The sequence below is a fragment of the Acomys russatus genome, chromosome 13 (genome assembly GCF_903995435.1).
Source record: "Acomys russatus chromosome 13, mAcoRus1.1, whole genome shotgun sequence".
NCBI lineage: Eukaryota > Metazoa > Chordata > Mammalia > Rodentia > Muridae > Acomys > Acomys russatus.
The window spans coordinates 63111613-63128485 of NC_067149.1; the positions used below are offsets into that span (position 1 = coordinate 63111613).

Genomic DNA, 16873 nt, shown 5'->3' on the forward strand with positions numbered 1-16873 from the left:
GAAGAGTCTTAGATATAATTTTTACAGCCTGATACCATCTTTAATGAGCAACTTAAAACAGTTGTCTGTGCTAAACTTTATGGTAGTTTTGTGCTTTTTATACTTGACATTGAAATACTCTCATAAGTTCTGAGAAAATGCCTGAATGTCCTGTTGTCTTGCTGTCAAGTAACACTATTCCTTCTGTCTCTCTAGATGTCTATGCATTTATGTAGGACCTATCATCATAGTGCCTAGGCACTATGATGCCAACCATAAGAGGAAACTTGCCAAGAAATCTTGGTTTAATATCTGTCACTTAAGACAACAATTAATCTGTTTTCCACTGTTTGGATTCTTAAATTGTACTCCTTCAGCCAGAGGAGCTTACGCTGCTGCTAATAAAGCTGAGACGGCAGCAAGCTGAACTGAGTAGTATCCGGGAGCATACCTTAGCACAGCTCATGCAGCTGAAACTTGAGGCCCACAGCCCAAAGGTCAGCTATGGAGACGTGTGTGTGTGTGTGTGTGTGTGTGTCTCATCATCACTCATCAATACATTCTGTGTCCTTGTGTTGAGCATGAGCCTGTATCGTCATCACAGGAATATTACAGTCTCCTATTGGCCCTTTGAGAATTCAGGTTATTTACCTGGATGTACAACTGAGAAAATACAATGAAGGTGTGTGTCTTCTTAGCCTTCAACTCAGCTGGTTGGGAGGAGGGAGCTATACTGAGGTATCTCAACACAGTGCTGCTTCTCCGTAAATAAGTACTCTGACTTCCACATCCGATAAAACAGGTACTGAAAGGTTATGATTTCAAATAAAGCAGTAAGTTGCGCTGGAGAGATGGCTCAGAGGTTAAGAGCACTCTTCCAAAAAAAAAAAAAGAACCAGCAATCTTCCAGAGGTCCTGAGTTCAATTCCCAACAACCACATGGTGGCTCACAACCATCAATAAGGTGATCGGATGCCCTCTTCTGACCTGTAGGTATACATGCAGGCAGAACACTGTATATATAATAATAAATAAATAAATCTTTAAAAATAAAATAAAACAGTAAGAGAAAATTCATTATAAGCTTTTGCTCTTATGGGGAAAAAATGAACACATAAAAATATTTCTTGCAGCCGGGCGTGGTGGCGCACGCCTTTAATCCCAGCACTCGGGAGGCAGAGGCAGGCGGATCGCTGTGAGTTCGAGGCCAGCCTGGTCTACAAAGTGAGCCCAGGATGGCCAAGGCTACACAGAGAAACCTTGTCTCAAAAAAACCAAAAAAAAAAAAATTTCTTGCAAGGTGTAGTGGAACACACCTTTAATCCCAGCACGGAGGCAGAGGCAGGCAGATCAATGTGCGTTCAAGGCCAGCCTGATCTACAGAGCAAGTTCCAGGACAGCCAAGGCTACAAAGAGAAACACTGTCTCAAAAAACCAAAAACATAAATAAATAAATATATTTCTCAGCTGCACAACTGCAATCCCAGCACTCAGGATGTGGTACAGGAGAACCAGGAAGTTGGGGGCCAGTCTGAAATCTCTCAAAGGGTTAATAGCCTCGTTTCTATGAGAAAGGGGGGCTGATGCACAGAAAAGGACTGGCATGTGAAGCTTCTCTCTACCAGAGCCATTGCAAGCATTTTCCCAGTAAACAAGCGGTGTGTGGTCTGTGCACGGGCAGAGCATGTCTGTGAAGGCTGTGTGCTGTGGGAACTGCCTGTTTCCTTCATGCCTACTGACCTTTTGACAGTTCCCTTTCTATCCCTCTTCCCTTTGCTGACGGCTGCTAGAATGAAATTCTTTCACATCATCTCCAAAGGAACACCATATATTTGGATCATCAGGTGGGGTTTGTAGAATTTTCTTATTATGACACCAATTAGAACTTAACAATGATAGTATAATTTTTTTCCTGGCTACTTCGGCATTTCAATCTCTTTAATGGCTTGTACAAGTGACAGTAAAGAGCCTTGACCAAAAGGCATTTGTGCGAGAAAATGGGGGATACAAACCCTGAGTCACCTATAATATATAGCCTCTGTGTTTCTTATGCCTCATGAGAAGTCTTATGTATTGAGGCGTGTCTGAACTTGGGGGTGACCAGTGAAGGAATGACCACTATGGATATCCCGTTGTTAGCTGGGGAGGAGAGCCGATGTGGTGTGGGTTCCCTGCGGGAGAGCCTTAGGGTGGGTGGAATGTGCTGGAGGTCATTTTTTGTTGCCTGAGTGCTGTCTTCTCCTGGGGTTTGGTCTTTGCTAAGTATGTAGAGCCTATTTATGGTGACCTGTGATTGTCCCCATTGTCTCAGGGGTGGGTGAAAGGCATGGTGGCTCCTGCCTGTTATCCTGGGGCACACACTGACACCCTGTGTCAAAAGAGTGAGCACACATTGCAAATGAAAGGTATCAGTAATCAAGGACTGTCCTGGGTTTTAGGGTCTTAGACACTATTAACACTTAGTGGGCCATAGTATCATAGCAGACATAATTTCTGCTAACAAATTACTTCTTTAATACAGATCAAGCTAAGCCTTATTTTGACTCGTGTTAAAATGTGTACATTTGAATGTTTTGTCAAATAAAGTTCCTATGGAAAATGTTATAAGACAGATGCTCACATCATGGGAAGAAAACAGTAAATGCAGCTTTATAAATTATTTCTATTTAAAGAGAGATTTGATGCCAGGATAACCCTCTGCAGACATGTTCAGCCATTTCAATATTAAAGAAGCACACTTTTCTTAGTATGTAAGTTGCGTACTTTCCATTAGTTTCTTGTCTATTGGAATGCTTCAGAAATCAGCATTTTGTTATCCAGGTTCAAATCTTCACTGCCAAGACTGGAGTGTTGAAACTCAGTCATGTCTCTACAATGTACTTTGAAAGCAGTATAAAAGATACCTCACATTCTAAAAAGCTTTTGGGGTCTATAAGAAATAAACTGTCAGCCAGACATGGTGGTGCACGCCTTTAATCCCAGCACTTGGGAGGCAGAGGCAGGTGGATCTCTGTGAGTTCGAGGCCAGCCTGGTCTACAAAGCAAGTCCAGGACAACCAAGTCTAGCACAGAGAGACCCTGTCTCAAAAAAAACAAAAAAAAAGAGAGAGAAAAAAAAAACTGTCTGTAATTTCCTCTGCCTTGTAAACTAGAGTACCTGGCATGGTCACACACATGCTTACAGCAGTCCAGAGGGCCAAGAAGATCAAAGCTTCAAGACTGACCTGAGCTACATAGCAAGACCCAATCTCAAAAACAACAACAAAAACAAAAAAAAAACTTACCTGACTAATAAATATATGGTTAGCAAGCAAACCATAGATCATTCTGAAAACCCATGGGAAAATACAGATATTAGCTTTTTTTTTTTTTCAAATAGTGTAAACATGAATCTGAAGTTGCCTAGAATAATTTGTTTTGGTTTGTTTGGTTTTGTTTGGTGTTTCCTTGTTTAACAGCCCTGGCTATCCTGATCTCCTTGTAGATCAGGTTAGCCTCAAACTCACAAAGATTCACTGCTTCTTTCTCCTGAGTGCTGAGATTAAAGGCATGCACTGCTAAGCCTGGCATGCCTAGAATCTTTGGAATAAGGCTAATGGTTTGCTGTGGTTTAATAGTAATCTCAGTAAAGTCCGTGGTGCAGTTACAGGGACGAACTTAAGTGACTACCGACAGATAAATGTGTGGCAGGCACCACTGTTCCTGAGTCCTTTATTGGGTGTTCCAGAAATGGCATAGATCCATCTCAGGCTTGTGTGCTCTTATGCCATCCTAGAGCCCTATCGGGTGGCTTCTAAAGCTTTCAGCATTTTAATACAGTGAAATACTGGTGTGTATGAGTTCCGAGCAGTTTATTTGCCTTTTCCTCAGATTCAAAAACAGTTACACTCTTTCCATTTTTAAATTTTATGATAATAGGAATAATTATAGGAATGGATGTTTTGAGTGATATTTTTCATTTAAGTATAACTACTTCTGATAGTCAAGTATAACTACTTGACTATTTTAGATAACAGTAATATGTAAACCTTGATGAAAAGAAATTTATCTAGCCAGGCGGGCCTGGTGGCGCAGGCCTTTAATCCCAGGATTTGGGAGGCAGAGGCAGGAGGATCACTGTGATTTGGAGACCAGCCTGGTCTACAAAAGGACAGCCAGGACTCTTACAGGACAGAGAAATTCTGTCTCGAAAAACTTTTAGGAAAGTGGCGGGGGCGTGGCCCTCATTGTATCTAAGTGTGTATGACCTTGGAATTGCTTCTGAGCTAGGCAGACAGATGGCTCAGGTGGTAAAGTGTTTGAAGGGGTGCGTCCTTCCCCAACACCCACACAAAAGCACAGTGGCACAGCGTGAAGTGGCAGAGACAAGCATGCTCTGCAGCAGGCTGGCCAGCCAGCCTCAGTCAGGTCCCAGTGGTCCTCAAAAAGGGAAAAACCAAAAACAAACCAAAAATCATGACGATCCTGAGAAACAGTATGGTTGACCCTGGCTTAGACACACATAGACTCACAGAAGGTTACCTTAAGAAAAATTCTCCTTAAGTCCATTTAAAAATTGTTTGTAGCATGTATTAAAGTGAAGTTTTTTGAACTGCACTGTGCATTGCATCTACCTATAGCTGTACAGTATGTAAAAATGACTGATAATTTCTCATTCAGCTCAAACCTTTCCAGCTGTTTGTCTTTCTTGTTCCTGCCAGTAACCTGTTAAAGCTGACCGGCTCTGTTGTTTTTAGCAGGCATTATTGCATGTCTAGGGTTTATTTAGATTGACTCATCAGTTTTACAGAGCCACAAGTTAAGACAGTAGATCAAAGGAAGACGCTCTGGGCAGACTTTAAAGTACACACCTCAGAGGAATGTGTGCTGGCTGATGCTCCCTCCCACTTGCTCTGCTTCCCACTCCTACATTAAGTAGAAGCAATCAATGCAGCCTTCCTCTGGCCACCTTCACCCAAAGGAAAACTAACTCATTTAAATTCTACTAATTTCTTTTTTTTTTTTTTTTTTTTTTTTTTTTTTTTTTTTTAAGATTTAAGTATACAGTGTTCCACCTTCATATATACCTGCATATCAGAAGAGGGTACCAGATTTCACATGGTTGTGAGCCACCATGTGCTTGCTGGGAATTGAACTCAGGACCCTTGGAAGAACAGGCAGTGAGTGCTCTTAACCTCTGAGCCATCTCTCTAGCCCCCAATTCCACTAATTTCTAACATAATTCATGAAAAGTAGAACAGGAAGATAGCCTCTGAGCTGTTCCAGAGGTGAATTCATTTTGCTGCCGCTGACACTCAGCAGCAAAAGAAGCCAGCCATCTTGTCAGGAAGTCGGCAGCTGGTACATTAAGTGCTCAGCCTAAAGATGTTGACTTCTGGTCCCAGTAGGCTGAGCAAGAGTTGTCATCACCACCTGTAAGCACAGGTGAGTCCTGGAGCACCCGATGTGGTGCTGCAAGCCTTTACTCCCAGCGCTCGAGGCTGAAGTGACAGCATTCAGGGAGATACATGGATGAGGAGTCCAGACTTCACCCTGTCTTGCAAAATCAAACCATAAATATCAATAGTGGTACAGTTCTCCGGTAGGACTTTGTTCTGCTTTACCCTGAAGTGCACTATCACAGACTATTTAAATCACTAGTAAACTGAAGTCTGTGTTTCTAATGGTAGTCTCACTCTTTGAGAATTCCATACATGTTCATGTTATTTTAATCTCATCCAGTCCCCCCAGGTTCCTCACAACACATCTCCCTCCCAGCTGCATGCCGCCTTTTCCATAACCAATGGAGTTCAGTCAGTGTCGCCCCATTCCCTAAGCTCACCCTATTCGGCCCTTTCCCTTTCTCCTTTCTACCTTTACTAAGAGCAGTGAGAAACTGGGGATTTGGATGCTTTTGTTTTGCTGCACTCTTCCCGCCACTTTTTAGGTAGGCAATAACAGGATAGCATGCTAGGAACAGCAGCTCAGCTCGGGAAGACAGCAGCAGCAGCAGCAGGCAGCAGGGCCTGAAGTCAGGGACCAAATAAAGCCGCTACTCTTTTAGCAGTACATTTTCTAAAGAGGTGCTTAAACATTTGAGGAGGAGGTAAGAAAGTTACTTTCGTTTTTCGAAACAGGGTTTCTCTGTGTAGCCTGGGCTGTCCTGGCTTTGTAGACCAGGCTGGCCTTTAACTGAAAGAGAGTCTCCTGCCTCTGCCTCCTGAGTGCTGGGATTAAAGGCGCATACCATCACGCCCAGCTTGGAAAGTCACTTTTAATGCTATTTTCTACATTTTCTTTGAGGTTTCTATATGTGTGTTTCACCTGCATGTATGTAGGCACACTATGTTTGTGACTGGTGCCCAAACATGTCAGAAGAGGGCATCAGATCCCTTGGAACTTAGAGATGGTTGTGAGCTACCATGATGGTGGTGGCAATCAAACCCATGTCCTCTGCAGCACGAGCAGTGCTCTTAACCATGGAGCTATTTCTCCGGCCCCCTAGCTTCTATGAGTGAACTAACCTGTGTGTTTGCACATGTGCTATAGTAGCACTTAGACTTACGCAGTGCCTGCTTATGAGCTGTGTTCTACAAGTGCAAGTGACTTTGAATGACACCTATAATCCCATGGTTGGGTGCTGTGAATTTTCTTCATCCCTGTGCTCCCTCTGTCCTCTCAAGAAACAACAGAGGGGAAATTCATGCAGATAAGAACTCTGGCTAAGCCAAGCATGGTGGTGCACGCCTTTAATCCCAGCACTCAGGAGGCAGAGGCTGTGAGTTTGAGGCCAGCTTGGTCTAGGACAGTCAAGGCTGCACAGAGAAACCCTGTCTTTTAAAAAAAAAAAAAAAAAAAAAAAAAAAAAGCTCTGGCCACATTGGACAAGTAAGCTAAGGAGATAGCACAAGGGAACGAAAGCACTGGCCTGGCTGTGTGTGCTCAGTGTGGCTGCCATGCAGGGTGAAATCCCAAGAGGGTGTTGGTGCAGTCCTCCTTCACTGAGGAGATGGAAGGTTCCTGGCAGCTCCTTTTCCCTTGGCAACTCAGCAGCATCCTGCCATTGAGCTTCCAAGCACACTCCACTCCTACAGCCACCGGTCCTGGAGCTTTTATTTCTAAGGGTGAAATAAATACAAGGCAGTATTTCAAGGGCTGTGACAGGGTAGGTATCTGATGGAGTAAACCAAGAAAACAGGATTTTTTCTTTTTAGAAGACAAATGTGTTTAATCTCATTTAAACCATATACAATATATCAAAAACATTACATAAACTTTTCTGTTTGTTTTTTTAACTTTTATTCTTCTCTCATACATTACATCCTGACAGCAGCTTCTCCTCCCTCCAGTCCTTTCAGCCCCCACCCACTTCCCTTCTCCCTCAGATCAACTCTAAAGGATATTTTTTTAGCTCCTATACCAAACTATTCTTTCTAGTCCTATTTGTTTGTTTGCTGTTTTTCAAGATTCTGTTTCTCTGCATTGCTCTGGCTGTCCTCGAACTTGCTCTGTAGACCAGGCTGGGCTTGAACTCAGAAATTCCCCTGCCTCTGCCTCCTGAGTTCTAGGATCAGAGGGGTACACCACCACCGCCTGACCCAGACTAGTCTTAATGCTGCAGAGAATTGATGACCTCTTACACCTTGCTGCTAAGAATATTTTTGGTTTTTTTGTGACAGGGTCTCTCTTTAGCCTTGGCTGTTCTGGACTCACTTTGTAGACCAGGCTGGCCTCAAACTACAGCAATCCGCCTGCCTCTGCCTCCCGAGTGCTGGGATTAAAGGTGTGCACCACCACCGCCCGGCGAATAAATAATCTTAAATATCGTCGTTACTCCTTTAAAATTGTTATTACCTTATAATGGTGAGCAGCGTGCATATGTGTGTGAACGCACAGGAGGCAGGCAGTTTGTGAGGTGGTCAGAGTCCATTCTCCCCTTGGTCCTGGGAACCAAGCTCAGGTTGTCAGGCTTGTCAGCAAGTGCTGTTAACCATCCCTTCATGTCTACCGTTGGTTTTCTTCTCTTCATCTCTTTTCTCTTTTTCCTCTTTTTGGTTAAGACGTTGTCTCATATAGCCAAACCGACTTTAATCCTCCTGCAATCTGGTTGTTGTTATTTTGTTGTTTTATGGAGGGGGGTTTTCTCCTCTCTTTCCCTCCCTCCGCCCCGCCCCCCCCCCACGTTATATGATATGTAACACATATTTATTAACCCCTTAGGGAGCCCATGACAAACCAGAGTATGGATACTATATAGAGTAAAAAGTCTGAACTCAAAAACACACTATTCCCTGGGCTCATCCCAAGCTTAGGACTTAGAATCCCGCCACGACCCACCCTGGAAATCTACACACACATACACCTGCAAGAAACCATATATAAAGCCTGCCTTCCACTCAGTTCCCTGGCTTCTCACACCAGCAGAGGCAGCCACCCTCCTGTGTCTTTCTTTTCCAATAAATTCCTTGTGAGGTTCGTTGTACAGTATAACCTTGTGTTATTTATTTCTTGGTTCCCTACTGCCAGGGTACCTTTCCTTTCAGACCTTGTGTTATTTCTTGGTTCCCTACTGCCAGGGTACCTTTCCTTTCAGATAGGGAAACCTTTGCCCTTGGAGCTGTAACACTTCAAGGCACCACCAAAGTTCAGTTTGGTGAATCAGTGAGTTTCATTGTGGTTTTTCACAGGAATGTAGGTGAGTGGTTACTTCCAAAAGCATCACTAAAGCCCAAGCTAGCATGGGTGACCACTCACAAAAACTGAAACCCTGGATCACACTGCCCAGCCTACAGGCAGCTCAGTGGGTTGGAAAGCGTCCCTTCCAGGTCCCTTAGTTGGTCTAACCCTCTTCCAGGCAGCTCACCTGGTTTCCATTTCTTCCAGGCAGCTCAGTCTTTGTGTGTGTGTGTCTTAGCTCCTCTGAGAGCGACTCAGCTTTTATTTACACTTGACAGGGCAGAGTCTGGTAGATCTGGTTAGTTTCTGGGACTTCGTGAAGCTGTTCTGGATTGCTTACCTCATTGTTTAAAGAGGTTTCATGTACGATAATGTTTTAATCTGAGAGGGAACTGTTACATAATATTCTCCCCCTCCTTCCACTGCTTCGTTCTCTCTTCCCTCCCTCCCTCCCTCCCTCCCTGCTTCCACCACCTTTCTATCCTCCTGATCCCAGCATATGTGAGCTTGGAAGTTGAAGCCCAGAAAGTTCTTGAGTAGAACAGGACATCATGATGGCAGAATTCTATGAAAACTGGCTAGACACTAGGTGGATTAGAACTCCGAGCGCAGGCTTAATGCCTGTCCGTCACTTCCCACTGCTCACCTGACTATGGCTACTGTGGCTGACTGATGTGGTCCTTGTTGATAACTGTTTCACCTGCTGTCTTAACCTTAACCATGAAAGCTCCTTTTCCTCACATTCTCAACTATGAGTTCGTCTTGACAGTTCTCTGCTTGTCACCGGGTTCTTCCACGTTCTGTCAGAAAACAGACCTTGTAGTATGAGCTTCCTTGATGGGAGCTCGTTTGCGGGGAGTTTACTTTGGGAAATGTAAGAGCAAGGTAAACGTAAAGATGAACAGGGAATGACAACCTAGGTAGCCCAGGCCTCGTCTCTGTAAACACTTGACAAATGAACAGGAACTGGGAGAATTACACAAGTTCACTTGGGGATTACTCAGGTGAAGTAGAGGGGAGATCAGCTCCATCCTCCCGTGCTCTAGCACTACCCCTGAGAACCGCTGCCACTGCATTAAGGCTGTGTTTGCTGCATGAGTTCTCACAGGGTGCATAAGGTACATGCACACCAGGTGGGTCCTCACGTATAGGGAACATAAGGTACATACTCGCTGCGTGGGTTCTCATATCAAAACAAAGGATGAGCTGGTGAGAGGCGGAGAACATCTTTTTGCAGTTTTAATCTCACGTTTTAGTTAGGTCTCCAGCATATGCCCAACATTTCCAAACTAACTTGTCTATAGCACTCGTATCTGGCAAAAGGTAAATAGGACTCCAAGGAGGGTGTGACTCATTCTGTCCAAGGGTCTTTCACTAACCCCGTGACTGGATTATTCTGTCTACACAGAAATCCTCAGGTTGCACAAGAGCGTTGCCTGGGAATCATGTCCGCTGGTCCCAGTGTATGTGGGTGAGGGACCACTGCTCTAAGTAGACGGCTGACTCCCATTTGAGATTGTCCAGTGCTGTATCATCTGTCCTATAATATGAATAGTCATTATTCGGCTACATTGATGAAATGCAGTCTGGTTGCAGCACTGCAGTCGGTGAGGTTTTTTGTTTTTTGTTTGTTTGGTTTGGTTTTTTGAGACAGGGTTTCTCTGTGTAACCTTGGCTTTGTAAACCAGGCTAGCCTCGAACTCACAGCTATCCACCTGCCTCTGCCTCCCTAGTGCTGGGATTAAAGGCGTGCATGCCCAGCAAAGGTTTTTATACCCTATAGAACAGGACAGTCATGTGCTTTGCAAATGCAGTGGATAGTGCACACCTTAAGTGCTGGTGTTGTGATGTGTGAGAGATGACACAAAAATGATTACACCCTGCAGTCTTGAACAGCAGGCCTGTCTGTTAGCCATTCTCTCCGTGTCAGGACGCTTGTCTTCTGAACGCTTTAGCTACCTACAAAGCCGGCTGCACGAAACTGCTTTTTCAGAAGCAAGGAAGTAAAGTGTAACTGGAAATGTGAATCAAGCTTTCTGGAGCTAAGGAGTTTACTGAGTCCCTGCTGAATAAGTTTTATTTTAAGTGTCCTTGAATGATTATACTATGAGAAAATCCAAGACTGTAAGGAAATATCTATCAAGATCAATTTTAATAAAATATGAGTGAGGTGTGCTAGTGCACACCTTTAATCCCAGCACTCAGGAAGCAGAGGTAGGCAGTTCACTGTGAGTTCAAGGCCAGCCTGGTCTACAAAGGGAATCCAGGACAATCAGGATAACAGAGAAACCCTGTTTCGAAAAAACCAAAAATAAATATATATATATATAAATATATAAATAAAATGTTGCATTTAAGTGATAAAGATTGAGTATTATACACTTTTAATATCTGTAGGGATACTAATTTTTTTCTGACCAGCCTTATAAAGAACTGAGTTTTATTTCAGCCTTATTACTGAACCCTCTAGAAAGTTTAGATTCTCTTACATATTAATAGTTTATCATCTAACATAAGTAAAAGTCGTTGTTACCTGGGATATGTTAAAGTGAGATCTGATGGTAGCGTTGTACAGTCAGGTTTATCTTCTAACCTTTGGTGTATTTTATAGCTCTGTATACTCCCTTGAGACTGCTGGTAACATTGTGTGTACAGCCATGGGGTGAATGTAAGCGCCTGCACTGTTAGGAAGACACTAAAGTAGAGGATATATTTACAGTGTCGTCTTTCAAATCTACCTGTGCTGTAAACTGATGTTTGCTGTATGCTCCTCCTGATTTGAAATAGATGAAAGAAAATGAACCTATTATCACCATGGTTCACACAATGATTGAGAACTCGGCGCTAAGACCGCAACTGTACCAACAAGTAAGGTCTTGGACACTGAATGACACTGCATTATCATCTGCAAAACCCCTCAGTGACAGCCTTGTCTATCCTCAGATTTTCCTCATAACATCAGTGTTTTTGCCTTTTGTTTCTGTTTGTTTGGGAAACCACACTCCATCCATGCTCCCCAAGATGCTGTGGTACCCTTTAGCATGGCTTCGCTGAACACTCGCCCTTGACTATTGTGTGCCATCTTCCTAAAGCTTTTGTGTACATCATGTGGTTGAAAGATACTTGGAGGTCTGCAGTACACTTAGCAGGAGTTACTCGGTGTCCGGGTATTAACTCTGGAAGCATCACAAGTGAATTTCAGGGAGAAGGATGTGTAAGACTGTTATATGCACACCCCCTCCAACCCTCTCCTACTCTAGAACTAGTTCATTCCATTTATGTGGGCGCTGATTAGAGGTATCTATCTGTATTGATAAAGTAGAACCTAACCAAGTTGTACCATAGTAGGGGTGCTGGTTCTCCTGCATTATCTGGGGTAATCTCCATACCCTAGTCCTTTCTCTCACTCACAGTGTGCCTGGGAGTTAGCAGGCTTTGATTTAGGAACCTTGGTAACCTGCAGATCTGCAAAAGAAGTCACGTGTTTTCCTCCATTGTTTCCAATTATTATTTACCCATGGTCTAAATGTTCCTGGCTCTGTGTTCAACAGCATCGGCTTCTTCCCCTTCAGCACCCTCCAGTTCTCTGGGCAGTAGCCTGGTATTGTTAAAGCATAATGAAGAGGAAAGAATTAACTCACATGAAAAATGAATGTAGATCCTAATTCAAATATAGGAGGCACCTAAGAAAAGGAAGCCTGTGAGCTTGCACCGGCCGCCAGAAAGGCCCAGGCACATGTGTCTTTGAACTGTGCCTGCAGTCAAGAAGCAGGACCACATGATGCCGAGAGATGAGGCCTACTCTGGAGCCCAACTTTCAAAATGTTTAAAGTATGTTTAATGACTGGAACATAATTAATTTACAAGAGATAACAAAATACTAAATATTTAAAGTTAAACAGCTTTACTTTAATAATGTGGAAGTGGCATCTTACCTTTTTGTGTATGTGTTCCTGTGTACATAATCCTGTGGAGCACATTTGAAAGTCAGGACAGCTTGTTGGATACCATTCTCTCCTTCCTCTCCACTGTCATCTCTAGGATCCAACTCAGGTCGGCAGGCTCAGAGACAAGCGCTTTACCCACTGAGCCATCTTAATGGCCCTGCTTCCTCCTGCATGCTGAGATTGCACTGTACTCAGGGGCCACCAAGCCTGGATGCAACCTCTTTAATTTGCATATTCTCTTAGATAGCCTCCTGAAAACTCACCTAGACAACTGGTTTTCTCCAAATGGAAAAGATCTAAAGCTTAATAGCAAACAAGTATTAAGTTTTTGTTTGATTTTATTATTTTATGTGTCGGGGTGCTTGGTTTGCACCACATGCATGCCTAGTGCCCGAGGAGGCCAGAATAGATTGTCAGATCCCCTGGAACAGTCAGGATCAAACCCAGGTCCTCTGCAAGACTAGCTAGTGCTCTTGATGAGCTGGCTTTCCAAACCCTGGGTCAAGATTTTTTTTAATCTCCTGAACTTCTTAGCCACTCTACATGTTACCTTCTATGCTATAGGCTCTATAGAATGGTGACTGTTAAAGAAGTTTCTACCCAATGAGTAATAGTTCTGAAAGACATGTGTCAGCAAACACCTGAAGTCCTATAAACATTGTTTGGGTGGTTTTATGGGGGAAATTTTGTTTGTTTCATTGTCTCTTTATTTTGAGACAGGGTCTTACTAAGTAGCCCATGCTGGCCTGGAACTCACTATGTAACCAGGCTGCCCTTGAACTCAGATAACCCTTTCCCTCTATCTCCTCAATACTGGGATTAAAGGTTTCGCCCTCGTGTGGCTGTTAATACTATTTTTATTTTTGAGATAGGGTCTCATGCCCAGGAACTCAATAAAGGTGACCTTGAACTCCTGAGCCCCCTGCCTATTCCCCATGAGTGCTGGGATTACAGGCATCTATGACTGCCCAGTTTTGTTTGGTCCTAGGGATTGAACTGAGGGCTTCAGAAGCGTTAGGTAAACACTCTACCAACGTACATCCCAGCTGACTTCTTTTTAGCTCATTAGATAATATATTGTCAAACTTAAAAGTATTTCCAGAGCTAGGCATGATGATCACACCTATAACCCCAGACACTTGGGAAGTGCAGTTTGGGCTACAAAGTAAGATTCTCTCTCTCTCAAACACACACACACACACACACACACACACACACACACACACACACACACCAGCATTAGAAGACCAAGGCTTGGTGGTAAAAGCATGTGCTAGCATTTGCTAGATTCTGGGTTCCATCCCCAGCACAATAGAAAAAAGAGAAGAAAATGAAACCAAGAACTGATGAGAGAGGCTTAGCCCTTGAGGGCAAGGGGCAGGCCAGCTGGATAGCTATGTCAGGAAAGGCTCTCATCACCGAGCCTCACAGCCTGAGTTGGACCACTGGTCCCACATGGTAGAAGGAGAAAAGTTGTTTTCTGATTGCCATATGTGCACTGTGATGGGGGTGTACTCACCCACATAAACATACACACACCAAAAACAAGGGTTTTGGAAGGGCATGGTTTTGATTTGGGGTGGGGGGGGGGTGTCTTTGTGTTTTAGGAAAGCACATTACCACTACAATTTAGTACCATACTGTTGTGATCCCAGCCCTTGGGAGACAGAGCCAGGAAAGAACATCAGGAGTTCAGAGTCATCCTTGACTACATAGACACCAGCCTGAGTCCAGCCTGGTCTTCATGAGACCCTGTCTCAAAGAGGAATCAGGGTGCTGGAGAGAAGATGGTGCTGTGGCTCTTCCAGAGGACCTAATTTCAGTTCCCAGCATACATGTAGGGTGGCTCACAACCACCTGTATGTAACTCTGACACCCTCTTCTGGCCTCCTTGTACATGGCATATACACATAAAATAATTTAAAGAAAATGTCCAGTGGTACAATAACTATAAGTATCCTGTGAATTTGATGTATTCACCTGACTATAAACACGTCACTCAAAAGCCGAAACAGCTGGATATACTGACACATGCTCATAATCTCAGCTCTGGGAAGATAGATGTACGGGCCAGCCTGGGCTACCTCAAAAGGTTACTACTGTGCAGCAGACACTTCTGATGCTGTGACAACTGATAGGAAAATGAGTCTTAAGTGGCCCTGTAAATAAAAACAGCACAGGGTCCTAAACAGTTACCATAAACTCCTAGTAGACCCCCCAGGCACAGGATACAGTTCCTGTTCTTAACCTAACCGCTGCACTCTGCTAGCTGCAGTCACATACCATGGTCTCGTAAAGCTGCTTTGCATTTAACTTTAAATATGAAGCAAAATATACTGGAACATCTCAACAGCACAAGGCCTTCTGCCTTTACTTTCTTACAAGTGTAGAAACTGTAATTTAGGCCTTTCCCAGTCCGCGTCATGGAAAGAAACATTTGAAAGCTCACGCTGTCGCTTTCCCAGGGAAGAGTGCAAGCCGCTCTGGTCTAGAATAGTGCTTGGCGTGCCTGCGATGCCACTGGCTGATCTCTGCCTACAGTGGGAGATGAGTATTCTTTTACCATCAACATTCATTTTTCATGTAATATTTATATAAAATTTTGTGGTTTAAGGGTCATTCCACATACCTTAAAAAGTCACGATTCATTTGCATGAGGTATGTAAAATTGTAAGATAAAATATGTAATTCCAGGATTTATTTGTATGTTTGGAATGCTTGAATTTTTAACCTGCTGATCTCCACATTTCTAGATCCATTTAGCATTCTCCACTGTTTGTTTTAAAGCTATAACGATCAAGCGTATTTTTACAGAGGGGGCATATAATCAAATACATTCATATGGGTTTGTGCATGTATAGATAGAATTCAGCTCCCCAAACTAGACTACAGTGGGGAGTATTGCTCCTGAGCTGACAGTGAGAGAAAATGTGCAACTTAGGAAACATGCCATAAGGTCCAGCTCAATTTTGCCTAATATGTTTCTGTTGCTGTCTAACAGCCCATATAAAATCAAAAGTCAAGAGAGAGAGTGAAATGGTGCCTGCAGAGGCTGTGGTGTGCTCTGGGTATGGCTGGCTGAGATGGCTGTGGAACTCTTGGTAAGCACAGTCAGCAATGAGGTTTCATGCACCCGAAAGACGATTAGCAGAACATTAAAAGATGTTTTCAATACACGGGAAACCAGTGCCTTACAAGGCTGGAAGTCTAATGTGCTGCATTGCAGAGTGCTTGATGACCATGCATGAGGCACTGGGTTCAGGCCCCAACACTACAGAAGTAGGTGTTTACAGTATCATAGAAATACTGTCAGCCAACAAGTAGAAGCCTCTTCTGCAGTTAGTTTACTCATAACTTATAGCACAGGCTTTCAGTTTTATGAGGTTTCATATAATTTCCTCTCTGCAATTAAACCGCCCTTTTCCTCATTATCTTTTAGTTCTTAAGACAGAAGAACAAGATAAGGCTCTATTGTGTATGTGAGTTTATATTACATATATGTACACGGTGTGTTACAGGTCTTGTTAATGCAGTTGTGCTAAGATGTGTTGGTTTGAGTGCACACACTGTTGTGAGCGTGTGTGCACCATAACAGACGCTTTCCCTGGACATGCTGATGCGAACATTTGATTCAGTATAGCTGCTATGGTTGCGTTTGTCCGCTTTCCATCAAAATAATGTTTGTCTATACAGTGGAAAACGGAAGGTGCTATATTAATTTTGTTTGGCCAGTTTATTGTTTGACAAGCTTGCGTTGGCATCATTCTTATGTATCCTGCATATTGTATCACTGCTAAATGTTTCTTTTGTGATGGTTTGTGCTTGAATTAAATTTCTAGAAGTATAAAAATTATTAAAGTCCTGCTTGCTATGCTGTCATTTTGGCAGACATTTAAAGTGTTCACTATAGACTGTATGCATTACTTAAATAGGATTTTAAATTTTGCTTTATGACATTTTTTCTTATAGCTGTCACAAGATGAATGTAGAGGCACATTATACAAATACAGACCTGAAGAAATAGATATTGATGTAAGTATTTCTGGGATCCCCTCCCCTGAGAGCTCGCCTTATAGATTAGGCTGGCTTTGAACTCAGACAGCCTCCTGCCTCTGGCTCTCAAGTACTTTAAGGCATGCACCATAACACCCAACGTTCCTGCCATCCCCAGCAAAGCTAAGGCAGGAGGACTCGATGTTCTGAGCCAGCCTAGACTCCAAAAGGTCTGCTTTGTCCCAAATAAACAACTAGACAAATAAAGAAATGCTTGACACTAGGGCTTCAGTTTACAG

The 16873-nt window shown here is 43.3% G+C and overlaps 1 protein-coding gene across 1 annotated transcript in view; it reads left to right on the plus strand.

The window, feature by feature from the left end:
- Positions 1–16873, plus strand: part of Plekha5 (pleckstrin homology domain containing A5) — a 189605-nt gene that overhangs the window by 134482 nt on the left and 38250 nt on the right. Inside the window, exons 14-18 of the mRNA XM_051155526.1 lie at positions 357–476; positions 1770–1823; positions 11422–11502; positions 16021–16056; positions 16551–16613. Coding sequence (XP_051011483.1) covers positions 357–476; positions 1770–1823; positions 11422–11502; positions 16021–16056; positions 16551–16613 — 354 coding nt within the window. The remainder of the gene's footprint in view (positions 1–356; positions 477–1769; positions 1824–11421; positions 11503–16020; positions 16057–16550; positions 16614–16873) is intronic.